This window comes from Dendrobates tinctorius, unplaced genomic scaffold (assembly GCF_039654945.1).
Source record: "Dendrobates tinctorius isolate UK_male_01 unplaced genomic scaffold, ASM3965494v1 ptg000081l, whole genome shotgun sequence".
NCBI classification, from domain to species: domain Eukaryota; kingdom Metazoa; phylum Chordata; class Amphibia; order Anura; family Dendrobatidae; genus Dendrobates; species Dendrobates tinctorius.
The window spans coordinates 10,015,001-10,039,529 of NW_027361749.1; the positions used below are offsets into that span (position 1 = coordinate 10,015,001).

General features: G+C 41.1%; 1 protein-coding gene across 1 annotated transcript in view; it reads right to left on the reverse strand.

Moving 5' to 3' along the window:
- CCDC178 (coiled-coil domain containing 178) overlaps window positions 1–24,529 on the reverse strand; it is an 805,328-nt gene that overhangs the window by 558,990 nt on the left and 221,809 nt on the right. Inside the window, exons 13-14 of the mRNA XM_073583735.1 lie at window positions 22,840–22,902; window positions 16,899–17,060 (exon numbers count right to left, since the gene is read on the reverse strand). Of these exons, the coding sequence (XP_073439836.1) occupies window positions 16,899–17,060; window positions 22,840–22,902 (225 nt within the window). The remainder of the gene's footprint in view (window positions 1–16,898; window positions 17,061–22,839; window positions 22,903–24,529) is intronic.

Sequence of the window (24,529 nt, forward strand, 5' to 3'; positions counted from 1 at the left end):
TAGCCATGACTTTGGATGGAAAGGTCCCCATATCACAAAAATATCTACAATCATGTAGCAAGAGGTAAAACTGTAAGACTGGCTTCACACTTGCGTTGTGTAGCGCTGCGGATGGCAGCCTACTTCCTCCCTCCGTTAAGCCCCGCCCACTGCAACTCTTCCTTCAGCTCTGCCTACGTCTAGCCTTAGTGTTTATTTCAGACATAATACTAGTTGCACTGTTATTGCCAGGACATAGTTCAAGGACTGTATCATAACGTAATTAGTTAAAGGGAACCTGTCACCTGATTCATGCTGCCCAAACCACTGCCAGCATGATCAGAGCCCGATGGCATGATTACAGCCAAGAATGGTTTTCTCCAAAATGCTTTGGCGTTTCAAAGAGGATATAGTTTGTGAATCTGGCCGGGACCATATGCAGAAATAAGACTAACATGCTACGCCTCTTGGCCAGCTTCTCCCTGACCTGCAGCATGTAATTTTCAGGTCTCTCCCATAGTGTGGGGCTTGTTAATTATCTTGAGCGGCACAGCAAAAAGCCGGCCAGGGGCAGACCTGGCTAGTCTCGTCTACATCTATGATGCAGTCGTGCAGCCAAGCTCTGATTCATGGATGACCACGATTTGGGCAGCATGAATGAGGTAACAGGTTCCTTTTAAATTCAGATATTAAATTATTATCTACAAACTTTAATTTCTGATTGTATACTTTTAGTCTTTTTTTTATTCTATTTTGTATAAACGACTATGGGGGCAGCCTTATTGCCAAAGCTGCTGTTTTGAGCCACGAAGAGAACTTCTAGAGATTTGCTTTACTGAGGTCACATGGACTTTCAAACTTCTGCATGAAAAAGCAAGTCACCAACTACAGTATAAGCAAATATTATGCTCCTGATCATCTCATATTGTCATCAGTGTTATCTTGGTATCTATAATGAAAATGAGATTAAATGCAATTTTTATGCTGTATACATACACATAGTCTAGAAGGCAACTAAATTTGTGGGATTTATCCCTATAAATCTGTGCGGCTATTCCATCAGGGTCAATAATATAGAGCTGAGTTTGAAAGCTATGGACACTTTTGATATAAAAACAATGAGCATGGTTCATCAAGACCAGCATTGTTCACACCGGTCTTGATGCTGGGGGGGGGTTGTAGTGGAGTCAGATGCTCCTCATTCATTAAGATACTTCCAGATCCACGGAGGCTGCTCACAGTAGCATGAGCAACATTCGGCATGGTGTTCTCATGTTGAGAAACTGCTCCTGGGATTCTTGCATGTTCCAGTGTGAAGGTCTCTTTATGACGTTGCCCACATGGTCTCTATACCAATATACAGTTATTATTGCATCCAAGACAAAAGGGAGACTTGTCAATGAAGAATATAGACCTCCATCCCTGCCTCCATTAGCATCTTGGTCTGCACCATAATATCCTTTGAAAGTGGTTGAATGTGGTCAATGAAACACCTGTAGCTGGATGTCATGCAAACACCTTCTTATGGCTTGCTTAGTCTTTGTTTAAACTCTTTGGCCTGGTATTTGAAGTCTAATTTCACTTGCGGTATAGAACGGACCACTATTCTTCAACTCCTGATGAGACCTAGTGGGGAATGCCATGAAGAGGTAATTAAAAAGGTATACAGTATCTACTCCTGGGATTATGGTGAGGAGTGGCATAGTGTACAGTAGCTGAACTCCTCTAGTCTTCATTACAGGCACACTAACATCTCAGTGTTACATTAGTTAGTTCTTAAACCATTGTTACAGCCATTACTCCAAAGTGTCCCATGAGCAATTTTTGAGCATGACAGCGCCAGGCCGCATGTTGCTCGTGCTACTATGATCAGCTTGTGTGGTCTAAATGTGTTACCATGGCCTGTAGTATCTCTGGACTTGTCTTCCATTAAGAACATCTAGGACACCATTGGTTGGGAATTACAAAGACAGCTGCATGCAGCGGATCTTGATTATTTGACCAAGTGCATTCAGCATGTCAGAAAATTCTTTTACTACCCATGAATAACCTTCTTGATAGCAGCCAAGGTGTGTAAGTACATGTGTGGAGTCACATGGTCAGTGGGTGCTCTCGTCCACTGGCCCAGCTGTCTTTAGAAAGACTGCACTACTCAGACAACACAGGGTGAGGGTAAAACAGTGTGGCAATAATTTATTGAACCACCAGCAAACGATAGCATATAGGACAGTCCCAGCAAATACCCAAGATGGTGCAAATTACAGAGTCTCACCCTTCCGCTGACTCACCGGGATTAGAGCTGCTTCCAGGGCAGACTACCCCCAACAGTGGCACCCCGCTTTTGGCGGGCCGCCACATAGAGGAGGTAACGACAAGTTTAGTAAGCTATCCAAGGGCAGTGAGATATGTGGCCAGGTGACCTGATTATCCCAACTTGGATTGTTCATGACATCTCTGAGGGCTCAGTGATGGTCAAAGAATCAGTTCTGTGTTCTTCCAGCTGTGGCCGAGGATCACTAAGCTGACATCCTGTAGAGTCTCTTGGAACAAAGGAAAAATTCTCCTTATATAGTTCACAGTTGTCCTTCAAGCCAACATCCAGAGGTCAAGAGAGAGATTTGATGAGGTTAACTTGCATTGTTTGTTTATAGTTTATCCTTCAGTGTTTGCAAGTCAACAAACTGCATGGACCTCTACAATGTGTAATCAACATATCAGCAGTCATCAGGGACCCTGCATCCCTATTTTGCAAACATAGCAGTACAATAAACTGTAGGAGCTTATATAGGAAGTAAATAACCATTCATCCCTTTGCAAATATCAGTTCAACCTACAAGAAGAGTCAATACTTCAGACAACAGTTTACTGAATTTACGTCTGGCATAATTAAGAAGAAATGCTGTTATGAATGAGTCACCGAGGAGGAAAAGCAAAAACAAGCTAAGCCGCAGAAAACCAGAGAGGTTAGTAACTAAGCGAATTGCAGACCCCTGATCCTATCCACACAACTAGCAGTAGCCGTGGAGCGTACCTACGAAGATCCTAGATGCCTCGTCACAGCTGGAGAACTAAATAAGCCTAAAGCAAGAAAAGGGGAAATCTAAACTGCCCCAGAGCAGACCCCAAAGCAATAGACAGCCCCCAAACATCTATTGTCGGTGAGACAAGATGAAAACACAAACACAGATAGAAAAATAGGCTGAGCAAATGATGGGACCCACACTAACTAGAAAGGACAGGAAAGGAAAGATGCTGTCTGCAATCACGCACAAGACCCTGCCAAAAAATGCCCAACACTTTCTGATAACAAAAACCCTGAAGTCGCTAGACTTCAATTCCCTATATCAGCACTCTGGTCTATTCTGAAGACAGAGCAAAAAGAGACCAATCTGATCAGGGACAAAAAGCAAACTGGCATAAACAGAGACATAAGAATGGAAATTCAGCACAGCCCCAGCAGGGGCTGGCTGACCACAAAAACTGAGTAAACCAGTCCAAATCTCATGTGAAAAAATAGGAGAGCACACTTAGCTTGAGAAGGCAGGAACAGAACTGGAAAACAGGGCCTCAGGGCAGGAAAAATCACCAGCACAAAATTAGGGAGTCGGCTGTCTTAAATCCAGTCAGAGACTCCTGATGTCCAATCACAGTCCTCCTCCTCAGGTGGCAGGTCTCTGCAATTTAGATCAGCTTGATTACCTACTGTCACCACTAGAGGGAGCCCGGATGGAAAACTCACGACTCCTCTGTCAACACAGACAGCTCCACCACCCTCACCAGAAGCCAGAGGTAAACCAGAAAATGAGTTCACAACAAAATGCTGTGTCGTCACAACATGTATTTCCGCGTGTGGTTCTCATACTCGATACTGAATAAGTCGAGATGTTTTGAACATTTTGCTTCTATTTTGTCATGATTTGCATATCAATAACACATCTCTTGATCCTGTGAATGTTCCTACATAATATTGCAATTTCAAAGTAGAGGAGTGTATAATGCTGCACAACTCAGTTTATACATTTTGGCCTGTTACAATTCTGCATTCTGCACACTAAAATGCAAGAAAACAAAGTCTACAACAGATCTCACTAGCTAAAAAATTAAAGAACATAGATGCAATTTCACATGCATGCAGAGTTTACTTGCTTCTACGCAGATCTGCTATTCTGCTCAATCAATTAATGAATTTTATCTTCATGAAGTTATTTAATGAGATAAGTCTTGCTGGTACTTGAATACAAATTGCTATTAGTAAGAAGTACTTTTTGTTACATGAAATAATACATTCATACCCATTGATTACCACTGATTGGGAAGTGACAACATTCTATGTTCAGTAGGTACTAACGATTAGGAGACACAGACATATAGCAATAAATCATTGTTTCAACGCTATACAAGAATGTCACAGATATTTTTCTTCAGCAGCAAGATTGATAGATAAATAGATAGATAATTCATGCAGTGTGTTACTGCACTTTTTAACATCTAAGGCTACTTTCAGACTTCAGATTTTTAAATCCGGCGGGCTGCCGAAAAAAGTTGTCAAACCTGATCCGGTAGAAGCCGCAGCCCGCCGGATCATCTGTTGAGGCCGGAGACGGTGCAGGAGAGGGAGAGGGCGAGAAAGATTTCGGGCATGCGCAGTGGAAAAAAGCGGTCCAGCGCTGTCAAAAAACGTTGCAGGGAACGTTTTTTGCAGACGCCGGACAGGCATTTTTTGCCGTTTCCGGCAAAAGCCGGACACGCCGCATGGCCATCATGCCCAATGTGGCGATAATGCTAGTCTATGGCGGAAAAGCCGGATCCGGTGGTAACCAGCGCCGGATTCGGTTTTTACATTTTTCGCCGCATCGCGCCTGATGCTTCCAAACTGAAGTCTGAAAGTAGGCTAAGAGATATGCAAACATTTCATATGTTTATTTAAATCACATTTCCTCCATGTAGAGTATACTTATATTGTTGATGTATTTAAAAGGGTTATCCAGGATAAGGATTCAAGTTCGCAGTCACTCTATATGCAGCCACCATGAGTAAGTAGGTAAGCAACTGAAATTATGCGATTAGCATACATGCAGTCACGTGCCGACTAGACGTACACTGCCTTGGTTAATACAAGTGAATTGAGTGAGGCCAGATACGTCTAGTCGGAATGTGGCTGGCAGTATACAAAACACATACTTGTGGTCACATGAACCGCCGCTCACAATGTCTACACCGGAGAATCCTGATACCACACATTGCGAGAGCCGTGAGAATTCACAAGTCTGCAGCCACATAAAGTGGCTACAGACTTGAAGCCCAAGCCTGAACAACCCCTTTAATGCATAAATTGGCCAATACTTGTGTGCCCACCAGCCACACCAAGGTGACATTTCTTTGATGGAACCCTAACTTTTTTTTAATAAACTTTTATTAGAAAAGGAAACTCTTATAAAGTTGTAAAGTATTACACACTACTTAGTAATTTACAGCTTTGTAAGATACAAGAAAGCAACATAACAGGAACAGGAATATAAAGCAAAAAGGGGTCATTGACAAAAAGATGTCCTATATAAAATATAATAAACAAAGATCAAAGAAATAAGAACTATGTTTTACCAATTATATTGGTGATGGCCTGGTGACTCAGAGGGAAAATAAAGAGAACAAAGATCACACTATGAGCAACACAGGGGAATAAAACACTATAGGAAAAAAAATAACATATATATAGTATATATCCAGTTATAATCATGCTGCCGCACCTGGAGAAATGCAATCAATACGTGTTTCAGAATTAGAGATGACCGAACCCAAATAGTAAAGTTCAGGGTCCGTACTTGACACCTAGTGTCAGGTGCCGAACCCTGAACACAGACTTTTTACTGTATGTTCAGTTTCCTGTTGGGGTTCACCAGTCTAAGGGCAAGTTCACACTAGGTGTTTTTCAGCATTTTTTTCTGCAGCAAAACAAGATCTCTTGGCAGGAAAGAAGCTGCAGAAAAAAAAGAATTTTGGGGATTTTCTTGCGCTTTTCGCAACGTTTTTGATGCATTTTTAAGGCGGTTTTGGGATGCTAGATTTTACTCTTCTGCATGCTGATACAGTTTAGTCTTGAAAAAGAATGAGGTTTTGGCACACCACCGCTGCAAAACATACCTTTATTTTTGGTGCATTTTTTCACCACCCATTCAAGTGAAAAATGCTGAAAAAAAGCTGAAAGAAGTGACTTGCTCTATGTCCAAAAAACAATGCAAAGCACAGAATACTGATGACAAAAAAATCAATGTATGTATATGAGATTTCTGAATTCTCATAGGCTTTGCTGGTACTATAAAAAGCAGCTAAAAATTAGCATAAAAACCCATAAAAACACACAGCAAAAATGTCCAGTGTGAAATTAGCCTAATAAAGCTTGTTGGAAGGCTGCAGTGCAGCCAATCAACAAGCTTTTAGACTATGGACACATCCGGAGTCATTATAGCCATGCAAAGAACTGGCATGGCTGTGATTGGCCCGCGCACCACGCTAATGCGACCGCCCAAGCTGTAAACCACAGACGAATGAATGAGAAGCAGCCTGTGCAGCCTCCCAGCCTGACATGTGGTGAACTCTGCATTGTGGGAAAGGGACAGTTCATTTTCCTCCGCTGCCAAATTCATTACAGGCCAGGCTGGGAGTCTTCAAAGCATCAGTGACTAGCGCTGATGTCACTGATACTGCGCAGACTCACAGCCTGATCTGCGATGAATTCAGCAGCATGGTAAAATGAACTGTTATTTTCACACGCTCAAGAGTTCACTGCGGGTCAGCCTGGGAGGTTGCACTGACGTCACTGAAGCTGCCGCTGGCAGCTTCTCATTGATTCCTCAGTGGTTTACAGCAGATCGCCCATATGTAGCAGATTTGCTGCTGTGCTTTAAGTGCCAGCCGACAAGCGGCGCTCAAAGAGATCTGCATGCAACAACCATAGAGGTCTATATGAGACCTCTGGTAGTCCAGGCAACGCATCGCCGACCCCCGATCACGTGACGGGGTCAGCGATGAGCTCACTTCCGGCCCGGCGGCCGGAAACTTTAGTTAAATGCCCGCTGTCAGTGCTTGACAGCGGGATTTAACTGGTTAATATGCGCGGGCAGACGACAATTCCACTCGTGACTATTGCGGGCACATGTCAGCTGTTTATAACAGCTGACATGTGGCGGCTTTGAAGTGGGCTCACCGCCGGCGCTCACCTCAAAGCAGGGGAGTCTGACCGCTGACGTACTATCCCGTCAGTGGTCAGAAAGGGGTTAAGAGAGGCCTGGGGTCAGAACCAGTGCGTTGAGTGGAATTGCCCTAACTTCCATACCAATGATCGCTTTAAGAGAGGCCTGAGGTCAGAACCAGAGCGCTGAGTGGAACTGCCCTAACTTCCATACCGAGGATCCCTTTAAGAGAGGCCTGGGGTCAGAACCAAAGTGCTGGATGGATTTTCCCTGACTTCCTTACCAATAATCCCTTTAAGAGACCCTGGGGTCAGAACCACAGTGCTGAGTGGATTTGCCCTGACTTCCACACCAATGATCTCTTTAATAAAAGTCTGGGGCCTGAATCAGAGTGCAGAGGATTTGCCCTAGCTTCCATACCAAAGATCCTTTTAAGAGGGAAGATGTGCCTATGGGATGGAGGAGGTGTGATGGGAATATGGGCACAGGAAGGGGTGATTCATTTCTGTCATGTGCTCTCTGCTCCTTTCTGGGGGGCAGCCAATGGCTGGGAGCTTATGTTCCCGGGGATGCTAGATTTCTCCCACCCGGTCAGTGTCTGCTGAGGTGTTGTCGTGGAGTGGGAAAACTGTTGCTCATAGCAACCAATCACAGCTCAGCTTCTTTTAAACAGCTCTGGTGAAATGAAAGATGCTTAGTGATTGGTTGCAAGGAAAACTGCTGCTCATAGCAACCAATCACAGCTCACCTTCTTTAAAACAGCTCTGGTGAAATTAAAAATGCTTTGTGATTGGTTGGTGATACACACATACATTCAATTTTATATATATAGATATATATCTATGTGTGTCACTGACATGTGTATATATATATATGTATGTATTCTGTGTGTGTATATATCTATTGTTTTGTGAGCTGTCAGTGTGATTTTACAGTAGCCGGACATGAATTGCCGGCTTTTCAAAGGACACCGGTGCGTAAAAAACGGACGGCATTGTATGGTCCATATGCCGTGGGATTTTTTCTTGCACCGATTGACTTGCATTGGCGAGTCTCGTCCGAGAATCAAAGCAAATCGCAGTATTTTTCTTCTCAGTCCGATTTTGACTGAGAAAAAACTAGCAAATGAGATGTCACCTACTGAATAATATTGGTCTGAGTGCAATCCGATTTTTTAGGAGATTGCACTCGTCCGTATTTCTCGCAAGTGAGTATGAGCCCTCAGTCTGAGGGCTTGTTCATACTCTGAGTTTTTTCCTTGTGTTTTTCAAGGGTAAAAATAAGGCACTTTACAGTAGTAACAATGTGACGGAGATTTTGGAAATCTCATGCACATGCTGTTTATTTTACTATTAACTATGCAGTATGTCAATTCTTCGAGTGTTTTTGCAGCGTTTTAACTCATTCAAATGAATTGCATCAAAAACATAAGTAAAAGCACACCAAAAACGCTTCAAAAAAGCACATATTTTACACAGCGCTTTTCCTGCCAACACTCTGGTTTTTGGTGCAGAAAAATTTCAATGTGTGCACATACCCTCGGTGTACATTTTGCATGAGACATATTTGGTGAGTTTTTGATGTTGCAGAGTTTCTGTACCTATTATGTAAATTATGTTACTTATGTTTATTTATTGCATTTTTGAGTGTTTCTTTACATGCATTTTTATAGCCTTTTTATCTCTTGTTGGTAAGTCATTTAAATAAAGCAGAATTGCTTTTGAAAAATCCTGGTATTTGGCTTTGATAGTACTTTAGTGATACAGTCATGTGTCAATTATATGCATTTTTAGTGCATTTCTGGAGTGGACCGCACTATAAACGCATGTGTGTGTTTTACCTGCAGATTTTCCGCACCTATTACAAGTCAATTGGAAAATCTGCACAGAAAACTCAACGTATCCACAAGCGAAACTGGCACGTTGTGAATTTGAAACACAGACCTAATGTCAATTTATGCTGAGTAAAAAAAAAAGCACAGAGGGCAGGAGATTTCTATAAATCCCATCCACTTTGCTGGGCCTGTAAGACGCTACGTTTTTTTCAGCAGCAAAAATATGCAGCAACATTTAATTAGTGCTGGATATTACCCGCCCTTTAACTTTGTAAGTTCTTGGCTCAGGAGATGTATGTCTCATAAAAAAAGGTTAACATACCATTAAAGAAAGGTATGAATTGGTCAATTTGCGCAATAGGTATCACAATTTTTATAAGTCTATTCTACAACTCCTGGCAACAATTATGGAATCACCGGCCTTGGAGGATGTTCATTCAGTTGTTTAATTTTGTAGAAAAAAAGCAGATCACAGACATGGCACAAAGCTAAAGTCATTTCAAATGGCAACTTTCTGGCTTTAAGAAACACTAAAAAAAAAATCAAGAACAAAAAATGTGGGAGTCAGTAATGGTTACTTTTTTAAACCAAGCAGAGGGGAAAAATTATGGAATCACTCAATTCTGAGGGAAAAATTATAAAATCATGAAAAACAAACCAACAAAAAAAACACTCCAATATATCACTAGTATTTTGTTGCACCACCACTGGCTTTTATAAGGGTATGTGCACATGTAGTTTTTAGGTTGTGCGGATTTTGTTGATTTTTGTTGAAAAATCCGCAGGTAAATCCGCAGGACAAAATGGATAAGGTGTGAAACCTTATCCTTAATGGATAAGGTGTGAAACCGCAGCGAAATCCGCACAAAGAATTGACATGCTGCGGATTGTAACCCGCAGCAAATCCGCACGGAAAAATCCGTAGCATGTGCACAGCGTTTTTCAGTTTATCATTGAAAACAATGGTACTGTACAACGCACCTAAATCTGCTGCGGACCCGCAGGGCCAAAACCGCTGCGGATCCACAGCAGAATCCGCACCGTGTGCACATAGCCTAACAGCTTGCAGTCTCTGAGGCATGGACTTAATGAGTGTCAAACAGTACTCTTCATCAATTTGGCTCCAACCTTCTCTGATTGCTGTTGCCAGATCAGCTTTGCAGGTTGGATCCTTGTCATGGACCATTTTCTTCAACTTCCACCAAAGATTTTCAATTGGATTGAGATCCGGACTATTTGCAGACCATGGCATTGACCTTATGTGTCTTTTTCAAGGAATGTTTGCACAGTTTTTGCTCTATGGCAGGATGCATTATCATCCTTTCAATTGATGGGATAAGAAAGTGTCCAAAATATCAACATAAACTTGTGCATGTATTGAAGATGTAATGACAGCCATCTCCCCAGTGCCTTTACCTTACATGCAACCCCATATCATCAATGACAGTGGAAATTTGTATGTTCTCTTCAGGCAGTCATCTTTATAAATCTCATTGGAACGGCACCAAACAAAAGTTCCAGCATCATCATCTTGCCCAATGCAGATTCGTGATTCATCACTGAATATGACTTTCATCCAGTCATCCACAGTCCACGATTGCTTTTCCTTAGCCCAATGTAACCTTGTTTTTTTCTGTTTAGGTGTTAATGATGGCTTTCGTTTAGCTTTTCTGTATGTAAATCCCATTTCTTTTAGGCGGTTTCTTACAGTTCGGTCACAGACGTTGACTCCAGTTTCCTCCCATTTGTTCCTCATTTGTTTTGTTGTGCATTTCCTGTTTTGGAGACATATTGCTTTAAGTTTCTGATCTTGACGCTTTAATGTTTTCCTTGGTCTATCAGTATGTTTGCCTTTAACAACCTTCCCATGTTGTTTGTATTTGGTCTAGATTTTAGACACAGCTGACTGTGAACAACCAACATCTTTTGCAACATTGTGTGATGATTTACCCTCTTTTAAGAGTTTGATAATCCTCTCCTTTGTTTCAATTGACATTTCTCATGTTGGAGCCATGATTCATGTCAGTCCACTTGGTGCAACAGCTCTCCAAGGTGTGGTCACTCCTTTTTAGATGCAGACTAATGAGCAGATCTAATTTGATGCAGGTGTTCGTTTTGGGAATAAAAATTTACAGGGTGATTCCATAATTTTTTCCTCAGAATTGAGTGATTCCATATTTTGTCCCATATGCTTGGTTTAAAAAAGTAACCATTACTGACTACCACAATTTTTGTTCTCAATTTCTTTTAGTGCTTCTTAAAGCCAGAAAGTTGCCATTTGCATTGACTTTAGTTTTGTGCCATGTCTGTGATCTGCTTTTTTTCTACAAAATTAAACAACTGAATGAACATCCTCCAAGGCCTGTGATTCCATAATTTTTGCCAGGGGTTGTATATGGCAGTAATGCAGTTTAAGACCGGGGTTCAGACTTGCGAGAAACTCGGACGAGTCTCACACGCTAATACCGGGCTCTGCCGCTGGCATTCGGATTAGAGCTTTCAGCCGCATAGAAATACATGCAGCTGAATGCTCCTATCCGAGTGCCGGGTATTGATGTGCGAGAAACGTCCGAGTTTCTATGCAGCTGAACGGTCCGAGTGCTGGCGGCAGTGACGGGTATTGACGGGCGAGGCTCGTGTGAGTTTCTCGCAAGTCTGACCCCAGCCTAAAAATCATATAATCAATGTTTGCATATGGTACACACTTTGTGCTGCTGCACTTGATACACACTGTACACACTGCAATTGTAGCAGCTTGCACCACCTTTTCACACTTGCTTCATTCTGTGTGTAGGAGGAATACCAGGCTAACTGCACAATGCTATGTTCCAATAAAATATGCTACAGAATATTTCTTAAAGAGTGTATTTTTTTAAACAGACAGGTTGTCCAAAGACACAACTGATAAGGAATTGGGACTGTGAGGGACAGTGATGACGAAGATGTAAAGCGCTTTGCAATATGATGATACTCGGGCGATTTTTTTTTCTCACTTGTCATTACGTAAATTCCGTTTTTTTACAGCAGCTGTGTTATTCACTTACAATACCATTTACAGTTTCCTATTCTACAAAAATTACAATGTATCTATAAAAAATGGATTTTTTACTGTAGCATCCAATTTTTTTGCCACACCCATAGGAATAGGGGATGAGTCTTGTTCAATTTACAGAATAAACTAGTGCGTGCTGCAATTTTTTCACACGCAGATTCAGTAAGTGAAAAAAAAAATGTACATCTACACTGCCCCATTGAACAATATTGGTCCAAGCACTATTTGGTTTTCCCACAGATATCACTCGGACGGAAAATATGCTCATGTAAACGAGCCTTTAGGAAAACATCTATGTGTGCAGAATTATTGGGCAACTATTATTGTACAGAATATGCAACCTAATGAAAAATGTGTACCAAGCGCTACAAAGCAGAATGAAATATTTTGTCTCGCTTTTTTTAATTCACCTGTTTGTTGCGGAAATATTAGTGGTCAAAGTTTTTGGCACTTAATGAGTTAATTTTCTTTTAAGTACAAGTGGACATTGCCAGAGAGATTTCACTGACAGTATGCACAACTTTCTTTTTCTATAGCTGACCAGTCATAAACAGGCAGCTACTGTACACACATTGCTAATGTCTCCGCAACGGAGAGGAAAAAAATATGTTCTTTTCTGCTTGACAGCTCCTATTACAATGTGGGTCCAGTTCAACATGAAATATTTGGTGAGAAGTCATCTTTAAGAGTATCATATGCAAGACTGAAAAGAATTAATTGGATATTAGGCAAGTGCAGTTTAGGTCAAGAATAAGGCAATGGAAAAAGACTATGAAAATATAAATATATTGTAAAAGTAATGTAACCTTGGATCATTGAGTAAAGGGTGGTATTGATGAACAAATAACCCTAGTACCAATAAGCTATGATTGTTCTTGGTATACAGCTCCGATTGTCCTGCATTCTAATACACTGTTACAATCCTACATGCAGAAGCTTATTCTGACATAATATGACAGGCAGTTGACACATGATCATTAATCCTACAGTCCGACTTTTGATTTTTCTTATTCAAGTGTATAGTTTTGCCCCCTTTTCATTGAACGGCAATTTCCACACTTTTGTCCATTCTGTCACTTCAGCAATTTGACTCGACATTTGTTAACTCTATCATGACTTAATCCTTACATGTGGACCTTACAGCAGAGTCTTCTGATTACCAACATATTTATCACCATTTAAGTGTTTTTTCCTACTTTTCCCTTTTTTTGTGTACAGAAAACGCTGCAAAAGCGCTCTGAAAAATGAACATATTAATTTTCATGTGAAAACAACTCACAGTTCATATTGTGTCATATGATCAGGCCAAGCATTAAAAAGACGTAACATTCATCTGGCATTTTTGACTAGGAAGACACTCAATATTTGCAATACAATTCAATATAAAGGCTAAAGAAACACCCAAAAGACGTCCAGGTGTTTTTTTTGCGTATTTTTTCAGCATTTCTTCAATTTAAAAAAAGAAAAAACTACTTTTTTTTCTTCATTACTTAATGGATTTAAAAAAAAAAAACCTTTCAAAATATGCTGTGAAAAATTCTCATAAAAGTTCCACAAAAAGACAACCAGAATAAAATGCCAAAAAATGCTTAAAATGCTTAAAAAATGCTGAAAGCAAAAATGAAAAATCAATGCAAAGACATTCAGAAAATAAGCAAAAAAAAGTGAAAAAGAGACACATCTGTTTTGCAAAAACTCTAGGTAATGGCTGGATTCACACAAGCATAAGCAAAATAATCCACTTTACGTCCAGAAAAAACTAGCCATATGCCATCAGTGTGTCCGTTTCTGTTTTTTACATTAAAAAAATCATAAATAATTAAGGACAAATACAGTTTCCTATTTTTATAATTGAAATGTATTTGTGGAAAATGTATGATATATAGATGGAAACTCCAATGTGATCCAGTTTTGGTGGAGCCATTGACTTATAATGGTCGAGTCTGATCCGGAATGCAGATCAGAGTAGTGCATGCTGCCATTTTTTACAATCTGACTATTGGTCTGTGTACAAAAACTACCACATTGACCTGCAATCCATAGCTGTGCATAGGCAGAGATGGTGTTATGGTGGGGCAAACTAGGCATTTGCCTAGGGCCTTCCCTCCTTCAGGGGCACTCAGCCAGTGATTTACCGCTAATAGCAGCAGGTCTTTTCACGTGGCACGCCCAGATAAACCCGGACCTGAGGTTCCAGAGGTCCCTCGTAGAGGGGGGGTATTGTCACAGGGTTTCTGCAACAGAGAGGAGCCAGATGACAGCACCATCTGATTGCTCCTACTCCTGCGCTGAGAAGAAGCACTTCTCCTTCATTTTAATGGTGTTTATTCTTTTTAGTAGAACAGGCATTCATCGGCCATGTTGGAAAACCCTGAGCTCTCAGCTGAGCTCAGATAGCCACTCCCGTTCCCTATAAAATCTGGCTCCTGATTCAAATCCATGAAAGAGCTATCATTCCCTGCATGGTTTCGGAGGAGAGGTGTTCATATGAGGAGTTCTGGAGCAGTTATCTGTGACTGTTGCGTGGTTTGTAAATGTGGGAATTCACTCCCCTCCTCTACTTTGGTTTATTCCCCTTCCTCCACTCCCCGGTGCATTCTTCTGTTATTTGTGAGTGAATATTTTCTATACCTGTTGTTTTCTGTTAACCTTCGGTTGTGTTGCCTTGTTTGTCGGGTTGGTGTACTGCGGTGCATGGTAGCGCCCCTCTTCCCTGGTGAGGGAAGAGAACAGATGGAGGGCTAATTCAGGAGATAAGGCTGGGTAGCGGCCCCGGCATCTTCACCTTCAGAAGTAACACATGTATCTTGGTGGCTAAACAATTCAATTTTGGTCTCATCTGACCACAGCACCTTCCTCCATACATTTGAGGAGTCTCTCACATGGCTTTTGGCAAACTCCAAATGTTCCTTAAAATGTTTGCGTGTAAATAAAGGCTATTTTCTTCCCAGTATTACATAAAGGTCACCTCCATGGAGTATATGGCTTATTGTGGTTGTGTAGACAGATACTCCATGAGGATGGTCTGAGTGCCCGACGTCCACAGATGGGGGTTGTGCTCACAGTCCAACACCGTGCAGGACGCGTGGCATTTGCCACAGAACACCAGGATTGGCAAATTCGCCACGGGCGCCCTGTGCTCTTCACAAATGAAAGCAGGTTCACCCTGAGCACATGTGATAGACGTGACAGAGTCTGGAGATGCCATGGAGAGCGATCTGCTGCCTGCAACATCCTTCAGCATGACCGGTTTGGCAGTGGGTCAGTAATGGTGTGGGGTTGCATTTCTTTGGTGGGCCGCACAGCCTTCCAAATGCTCGCCAGAGGTAGCCTGACTGCCATTAGGTACCAAGATGAGATCCTCAGACCCCTTGTGAAACCATATGCTGGTACAGTTGGCCCTGGGTTCCTCCTAATGCAGGACAATGCCAGACCTCATGTGGCTGGAGTGTGACAGCAGTTCCTGCAAGATGAAGGCATTGAAGCTATGGACTGGCCCGCCCGTTCCCCAGACCAGAATCCGACTGAGCACATCTGGGACATCATGTCTCGCTCCATCCACCAAAGTCACGTTGCACGACAGACTGTCCAGGATTTGACGGATGCTTTAGTCCAGGTCTGGGAGGAAATCCCCCAGGAGACCATCCGCCGCCTCATCAGGAGCATGCCCAGGCGTTGTACAGTAGGGATGTCATACAGGCACGTGGAGGCCACACACAATACTGAGCATCATTTTGACTTGTTTTAAGGACATTACATTCCACTTCAATTGTGTGTGTGACTCCAAATCCAGGCCTCTATTGGTTACTAACTTTGATTTACATTGATGATTTTTGTGTGATTCTGTTGTCAGCACATTCAACTTTGTACAAAACAAAGTATTCAATGAGAATATTCCATTCACTCAGATCTAGTATGTGTTATTTGAGTGCTCCCTTTATTTTTTTGAGCAGTGTATATACATAAGAGTGTTTTGTATATTTATGTAATTTTAATAGTATCAATAAAAGTTATTTTCCAGTTTTTTTTCTCTTTGCTGGTTATTTATCTTGTCGGACCCCACATTGTATATCTCCACTTTTTGAGTTTTCTTTAATATGTCATTTATTAAACTGTGTGATGTTTTTCATACAAAGAAAGTTTTATCACCATGAGATTATCACTGCCCAGGCTACAGCTATTGTGAGCGTTTGCTCAACTCTGCTCCCTCCTGATAAGCAGCTTACTATCAATAGACAATGTCCACAGAAAGCTGTGGTGTGGGTGGGGGCAGCTTTAACAGCACTGCTACAAGCTACATCTCAGAGCTCTGATTGTGTCACAACTGCTGCCCTCAGTAAACTAAGTGATACATCGTTGGAATCAGGGTCTCTTTTCCTATATTATGCTGCGCTCAAATGAGGTAGAAGAAACCTGGTCACAGATTCCCTTTAAGTTTTATGTACTGAAAATGATGTATTAATTGACGAAAAACAATGATGAAATTGTCATAGGCAAAAACATTATTAAACATGGTACATTGTTTTGTACAAAAACCAGCAACTATAAGATTTTTTTTTTCATAGCCGGAAAACCACTTTGATGCTGGAGTGCAGTCCTATGTAAGGCCAATGATAACACTATAAGATGTGCTAAATCACAAGTTCTGTTTTTCTACTGTACACCTGTCAAAATTCTGTCCTACAGCTGATAAAGACCAGCTCTGAATATTAACAATCTGCTCCTAAATTCATCACCACATCAATAGAAGTCTTCGGTTTGTGTGAAACGAGCAATGTCTTAGAGTAAAATAGTAAATCCTACTGTTATAAAAAAAAAAGTAATTCATCCATAAGAAGAATACCTCTGCTTTTTTAGCATGAAGATTTGTTAATTTAGCAATTTGTGCTTCCAGAGCAGCAACTGGCTGTTCAATCTCTTCTGCCGCCTTCACCAATTCCTCTTTTATTTGGTTGTAGTCCTTTTGGTTTTGGTGCCGTTCTGCTAAAATTGCATTTATTCTTGCCTGGTAATATATAAAACACATGTACAGCGGCAATCAAAATTGTTTAAAGGTTTATTAGCAAAATGTACAAATTTTCTGCTGTTTGTAATACACCAATAAAACACAAACAATTTACATAGCTAACACAACTAATATTTTTCTAAGTTGTTCCTCCAAATTCTAGACAAAATACTGTGTATGCAGCTACGTGTTCTGTGTAGACATATGTGTGTATTTGTTCTGTGTATACATGTGTATGTATGTGCTCTGTGTATACAGTTATGTGTGTTTGAAAGCAATCTCTGTATACATATGTATGTGATATTTTTATACATATATGTGTATTGTGTATACTTATGTGTGTGTCTGTGCTTTATGTATACATTTGTACACGCTGTGTATACATTTTTGTGCATATAAATGTGCTTAGTGAATACATATGTGCGTATGTACAGTGGTGGGCAAAAGTATTGGCACCCCTGCAATTCTGTCAGATTTTACTCATTTTCTTCCTGAAAATGATTGCAGTCACAAATTCTTTGGTATTATTATCTTCATTTAATTTGCTTGCTAGGAAAAAACACAAAAGAGAATGAAGCAAAAATGAAATCATTGAACATTTCACACAAAACTCCAAAAATGGGCCAGACAAAAGTATTGGCACCCTCAGCCTAATACTTGATTGCACAACCTTTAGCCAAAATAACTTCCAACAACCGCTTCCGGTAACCATCAATGAGTTTCTTACAATGCTCTGCTGGAATTTTAGACCATTCTTCTTTGGCAAACTGCTCCAGGTCCCTGATATTTGAAGGGTGCCTTCTCCAAACTGCCATTTTGAGATCTCTCCACAGGTGTTCTATGGGATTCAGGTCTGGACTCATTGCTGGCCTCCTTAGAAGTCTCCAGTGCTTTCTCTCAAACCATTTTCTAGTGCTTTTTGAAGTGTGTTTTGGGTCATTGTCCTGATGTAAGACCCATGACCTCTGAGGGAGACCCAGCTTTCTCACACTGGGCTCTACATTATGCTGCAAACTTGTTGGTAGTCTTCAGACTTCATAATGCCATGCACATGGTCAAGCAGTCCAGTGCCAGAGGCAGCAAAGCAACCCCAAAACATCAGGGAATCTCCGCCATGTTTGACTGTAGAGACCGTGTTCTTTTCTTTGAATGCCTCTTTTTTTTCCTGTAAACTCTATGTTGATGCCTGTTCCCAAAAAGCTCTACTTTTGTCTCATCTGACCAGAGAACATTCTTGCAAAACATTTTAGGCTTTCTCAGGTAAGTTTTGGCAAACTCCAGTCTGGCTTTTTTATGTTTTGGGGTAAGAAGTGGGGTCTTCCTGGGTCTCCTACCATACAGTCCCTTTTCATTCAGACGCCGACGGATAGTACAGGTTGACACTGTTGTACCCTTGGACTGCAGGGCAGCTTGAACTTATTTGGATGTTAGTCGAGGTTCTTTATCCAACATCCGCACAATCTTGCGTTGAAATCTCTCGTCAATTTTTGTTTTCTGTCCACATCTAGGGAGGTTAGCCACAGTGCCATGGGCTTTAAACTTCTTGATGACACTGCGCACGGTAGACACAGGGACATTCAGGTCTTTGGAGATGGACTTGTAGCCTTGAGATTGCTCATGCTTCCTCACAATTTGGTTTCTCAAGTCCTCAGACAGTTCTTTGGTCTTCTTTCTTTTCTCCATGCTCAATGTGGTACACACAAGGACACAGGACTGAGGTTGAGTCAACTTTAATCCATGTCAACTGGCTGCAAGTGTGATTTAGTTATTGCCAACACCTGTTAGGTGCCACAGGTAAGTTACAGGTGCTGTTAATTACACAAATTAGAGAAGCATCACATGATTTTTCAAACAGTGCCAATACTTTTGTCCACCCCCTTTTTTATGTTTGGTGTGGAATTATATCCAATTTGGCTTTAGGACAATTCTTTTTTTGTTTTTTTCATTGAAGAAAAATTAAATCAAGATAATAATACCAAAGAATTTGTGTTTGCAATCATTTTCAGGAAGAAAATGAGTGTTATCTGACAGAATTGCAGGGGTGCCAATACTTTTGGCCACCACTGTATATGCTTTTTTATATGTGCATGTGTGCTCTATGTATACATGTGTGTGCTCAGTGTATATATATGTGTGTGTGTGTTTTCTTTGTGTATATACATGTCTGTATGTGTATATATGTGCTATGTATATAAATGTGTGTGCTCTCTGTATAGATATGTGTGTGCTCTGTGTATATACATATAAATGTCAGTATGTGTAGAAATACATTTGCGTTTGCTATGTGTATATACATGTGTGTGTAACATACAGTTTATGAGTCAGATACTGTATGTTTATGTAGTATCCACATTTATAATTACCGGTAGCGCAGATTAGAGTTCAGGGGCTGATGCTCATTCATTGGATGACTAGATTGCTTACGCCGGAACAAAAGTCATTATTCTCGGCAGCACATCGCCCGGTGTTAACAGGAGTTGAGCTGTTGATAACATGATACTACATGGGGGCAGGATGATCTTTTAGAGATCATTCTGTCCCCATCATTCTTTGTCACCCTGTGTAAAGAGGAAGATAAACACCAGACATCTTCAATATAGTTGAACGTGCTTCAGCTCGTGAAATCAGCTTGTGTACATGCAACCTAAATGTTTCTGCGTCATGGTGCAATATGTTAGCATTTGGGACCCCACTTTTAACCTTTGCCTAGGACCTGATTTTGTCTAAATCCAGGTTTGCTGGCAACAGATTCCCAAAGTCCTAGCATAAAAATCTCTTCAATTAGTTTCCAGCCTACATTTACTCATATCTCAACATATAGCGGAACCAGCATCCTCTGGGTCACGTCTTCTCTCTACCACTAATATTACAGTATATTTAAGACTTCTGTGCGTTTCTTCTTTTTTTGGTATTCTTTTACTTCTTTTATATGTCACTCATCACTATCTCAAAAATAAGCTTATCGTATGGATCAGTTGATCACTGAGAGCTAATGACTAATCAGCTAAAATTGCTGAGGAAGTTTCCGGAGCCCACGGCAGTATTATACAATACCCTTACACATAAGTAGGCGACCATGTAGCATACAGTGGAGCTGACTCCCCCAGAGCCGGAGCTTCTCTTTCTAAAGGCTAACATAGGAAGATTTGAAACTTTCATCTATAGCATCCATCTTCTGTACTAGAACATTATGGGAAAATCCGTTTTAAAAGCAGAATAAAAACTCAGCCCCACAGCTAAGGCTATTAAAGGCCCATGATTTCTCTCTCAAATGTTCTACTTATAATTTATTTTTCAATATTGCATTCGATGACAAAGAAACAGTGATGAAAAAGTTATTCCTAACCAATCGAGTCTTAGCTTGGGAAATATTACCAATATGACATAATTTATAACAATAACCCTTCATTCTGCAGTTATAGTAAAAACAAAAACAGCTTATAAATTAATGCAGTGCCCGAGTGCTTCTCCCATGCTACAGAGGCAAAGCTGACTCTATAGGTAGCATTGGAGACAGCACAGCTCAGATTGGCAGTACGACTATGCCGCTGGTCAAAACTGTCAATCTTCAGGAGCACACCGCCTCCTGGCAATCAGGAAGTGGCAGGAGGCAGAGCAGTGATGTGCTCCTGCAGTTAGATGAACACACCCCTTTAACCGCTATGACATCAGAAGTGGTGTCATCAAGTGATGTACAGGGTGGGCCATTTATATGGATACACCTACATAAAATGGGAATGGTTTGTGATATCAACTTCCTGTTTGTGGCACATTAGTATAATGGGAGAGGGGAAACTTTTCAAGATGGGTGGTGACCATGGCAGCCATTTTGAAGTTGGCCATTTTGGATCCAACTTTATTTTTTCCAATGGGAAGAGGGTCATGTGACACATCAAACTTATTGAGAATTTCTCAAGAAAAAGAATGGAATGGTGTGCTTGTTTTTAACATAACTTTATTCTTTCATGAGTTATTTACAAGTTTATGACCACTTATAAAATGTGTTCAAAGTGCTACCCATTGTGTTGGATTGTCAATGCAACCCTCTTCTCCCACTCTTGACACAGTGATAGCAACACCGCAGAAGAAATGCTAGCACAGGCTTCCAGTATATCCATTGTTTCAGATGCTGCACATCTCGTATCTTCATAGCATAGACAATTGCCTTCAGATGACCCCAAAGATAAAAGTCTAAGGGGGTCAGACCAGGAGACCTTGGTGGCCATTCAACTGGCCCACGACAACCATTCCACTTTCCAGGAAACTGTTCATGTAGGAATGCTCGGACCTGACACCCATAATTGATGGTATGGTGTGGTATATGGGGTACAAAGATAGTGGGACCATTCTTCATCAATGGAAACCTCAATGCCACTGGATATCGGAAACTGCTACATGATGATGTTTTGCCTTCTTTATGCACTGAAGATGGCACGTTCCCTGAGTTTTTCCAGCAAGATGGTGCACCACCACATTATGGGTATCAGGTCCGAGCATTCCTACAAGGAATCTGACCCACTTAGACTAGCATTTCTTCTGCGGTGTTGCTATCAGTGCGTCAAGAGTGGGAGTAGACGGATGCATTGACAATCCAACACAATGTGCAGCACTTTGAACATATTTTACAAGTGGTCATAACCTTGTAAATAACTCATGAAAGAATAAAGTTATGTTAAAACCAAGCGCATCATTGTTTTTCTTGTGAAATTCTCAATAAGTTTGATGTGTCACATGACCCTCTACCCATAGGAAAAAATAAAGTTGGATCCAAAATGGATGACTTCAAAATGGCCACCATGGTCACCACCCATTTTGAAAAGTTTCCCCCCTCCCATATACTAATGTACCACAAACAGGAAGTTGATATCACCAACCATTCCCATTTTATTTAGGTGTATCCATATAAATGGCCCACCCTGTATTATTGATTTACAAGAGAATTTTAGTCGAGTAAGTGTTTTTGGCATCAAAATGATAATTCTCCATGTAACAGTTGTGATATTACGATTAATTCATCCTGGTGAGCAGCTGGGACGGCTCGTATCAGGTAAATCTTGCTAGATCATGAATCATTATGATATCACAGCTATGTTTGATTTAAGGCTAGGCTGTGCAACACTGAAATCACAGTGTTGGATTGCAACATTGCATCTAGTGATTCCTTGTAGTGTCGCATTGCGACTTGTGACATCCTGCAACTTTGACACAGAGTCACAAACATTTCCAAATGTGTTGGATTTTTTGTTGTAAGTCAAAAGTGACTCATTTGCCATAGGCTTTAATGCAAGTCACAAGCGACATGCGACTTGTCACAACTTGGCTATTTCATTTTACACCAGAATTACAGCTCTATTGTAGTCACTCTGTCACAAGTCGCAGACAAGTTCCACCGATGTTTTTCTTTCACAACTTTTATGAGAATTGCTGTCACGTGACAATTGTCACCGTGTAGCCCCAGCCTTAATGTATCACTCAGACATGTATTACAATTTACTGAAAACAGCAATTCTACCCTAGAAAATTAGAATAAGATTAAATGAAACAGGTGAGTAAATTCTAGAACCCAAATTTTAATAAATTGATGAAGCAATTGATGAATTGCTCTAATTAATAATTACTTTTTTCTACCACGGAGAAATGATTACGTATTTCAGGACAAATAGGCCCTGGGTCATAATTAGTTTGTGAGCTAGAATTAAGTGTTATTCACCAGCACAAATCCTGATCATACACGGATGCATCGGCCATACTTGACTCGCTTCCGGCTAATAGGACTTACCTGTATTAACTGTGCGGCTTTCACTTCTTCAATAACTTGTCTCCTCAACGTGTCAGCCAGACTCTTCAGGAATAAAGATACAGAAATGGCAATAAGATATTGGAGACATTACAGTAATACTGAAAGTACCAGGTAACATTAAGGGGAAAATTAAGGGGGTTGTTCACCTTAAAAAAATTCTAGTTAAAGTAATTGTGAGGAGCTGGCCACAAACATTTTCCAGCATGGAGCACCAGTATGTCCATCTTATTGTTGTGCTTATTGGAGATTTGCTTGCTCTTCAGTTTAAGTGCACTAATTTCATCTGGCAAGTGTTCCGCTTGAGGAATCAATGCTTCTATTCAGTGACAGTAAGCAGAGGGAGACGTGCGGGCGGGATCTCGTGTATATATATATAAGGCCTACCTTAGCATTTCTGTCCTGCATCTGTTGGGGACATGTGTGTCTTTGCTCCTTTCTGCAGAAGTCATCCCCAATACACAACCCTGCAGACAGGCTGGAGACTTGGCTTCTGGAACATTCTTCATTCTTTGAGTTAAAAGCAAATGTTTAAGGGGGAGGGTATGAACAATAAGCCACACGTTTAGTGAGGCAGCTGTTGCAGTGACACCGAGGAGCGAGGATCTCTTGGTGAGGATAGGTATGGATGGCCTATGGAGATTGACGATCAGTTGCCAGCTGGAGCTTGATACACGTGCTACGGTCCTGATATCTATCGTCTGCATGTCAGGAACCATCTTAAGGACTGCTGTTGCCAGCTGGAGCAGGAGACATGTCCTACGGTTGTGGTATGGAGCATGGACTGTGACTACAGATTACACTGTCGGGAGATACAAGAGCTGTGGGTCAGCCAAAAGTTGGCAGACAGTGGGTATCGCCTGCCACGGAGGCAATGGAACTATCAGCTCCAGGATGGGATCTGTTGGACTGGGGGGGTTTGTATTGTGATCATCTACCTGGAATTGCTGTAAGACCATGAATGTAAAGAATAAAAAATAGTTGCATTGTTAACCTGCCTAGGAGATTATTACAGCCCACAACCTCAGATCTTCAAAGTAATATTCCCAAGATAGTATGGAGCAGAGACGTGCTTGGCTAGTTGTGGCAGTCCCATGCACAATGAATGGAGAGGAGGTCGAGGATGTGCACCTCCGCTCCATTCAGGATGGGACTGAAGAGACCCGTTCTCAGGTTCTACAGCAATGTTCTTAGGAACACTGTGGGTCCCAGTAGTAGGACACCAAGTGACCGTCAATCTATGGGATAGGGGATAATTTACTATCTTGGGAATAACTCTTTAAATGTCTTATTGATGTAAATTTTTTGTAATGTAATCTTATACTTGTGTTGGCAAAGCTCCACCAACGTCTCCGTTTCACTGTTGGTCCTGGAAGCTCCACTTTATGTTTGAAGCACTGGAAATGATCACTCTGCAGATTACTGGATGAGGCAGATCACAAATGAAGCCGCAGGCTGACAGTCATTTCTTGTAAATCAAGAGGGACAAAGTAACAGAAACCCGCAGAGACCTGGTAACCTCTGAAACAGGAGCGTCAGAGGACCAGTAAGTTTTTGCTTAGTTTATAAATATTTGCTGGACACCCTTTTAAGACTAGACTATCTTTTTATGACTAAATTCTAGTTAGTATCCCAAAAGGCCTTATAAAAAATAATAAAAAAGATAAGCAAC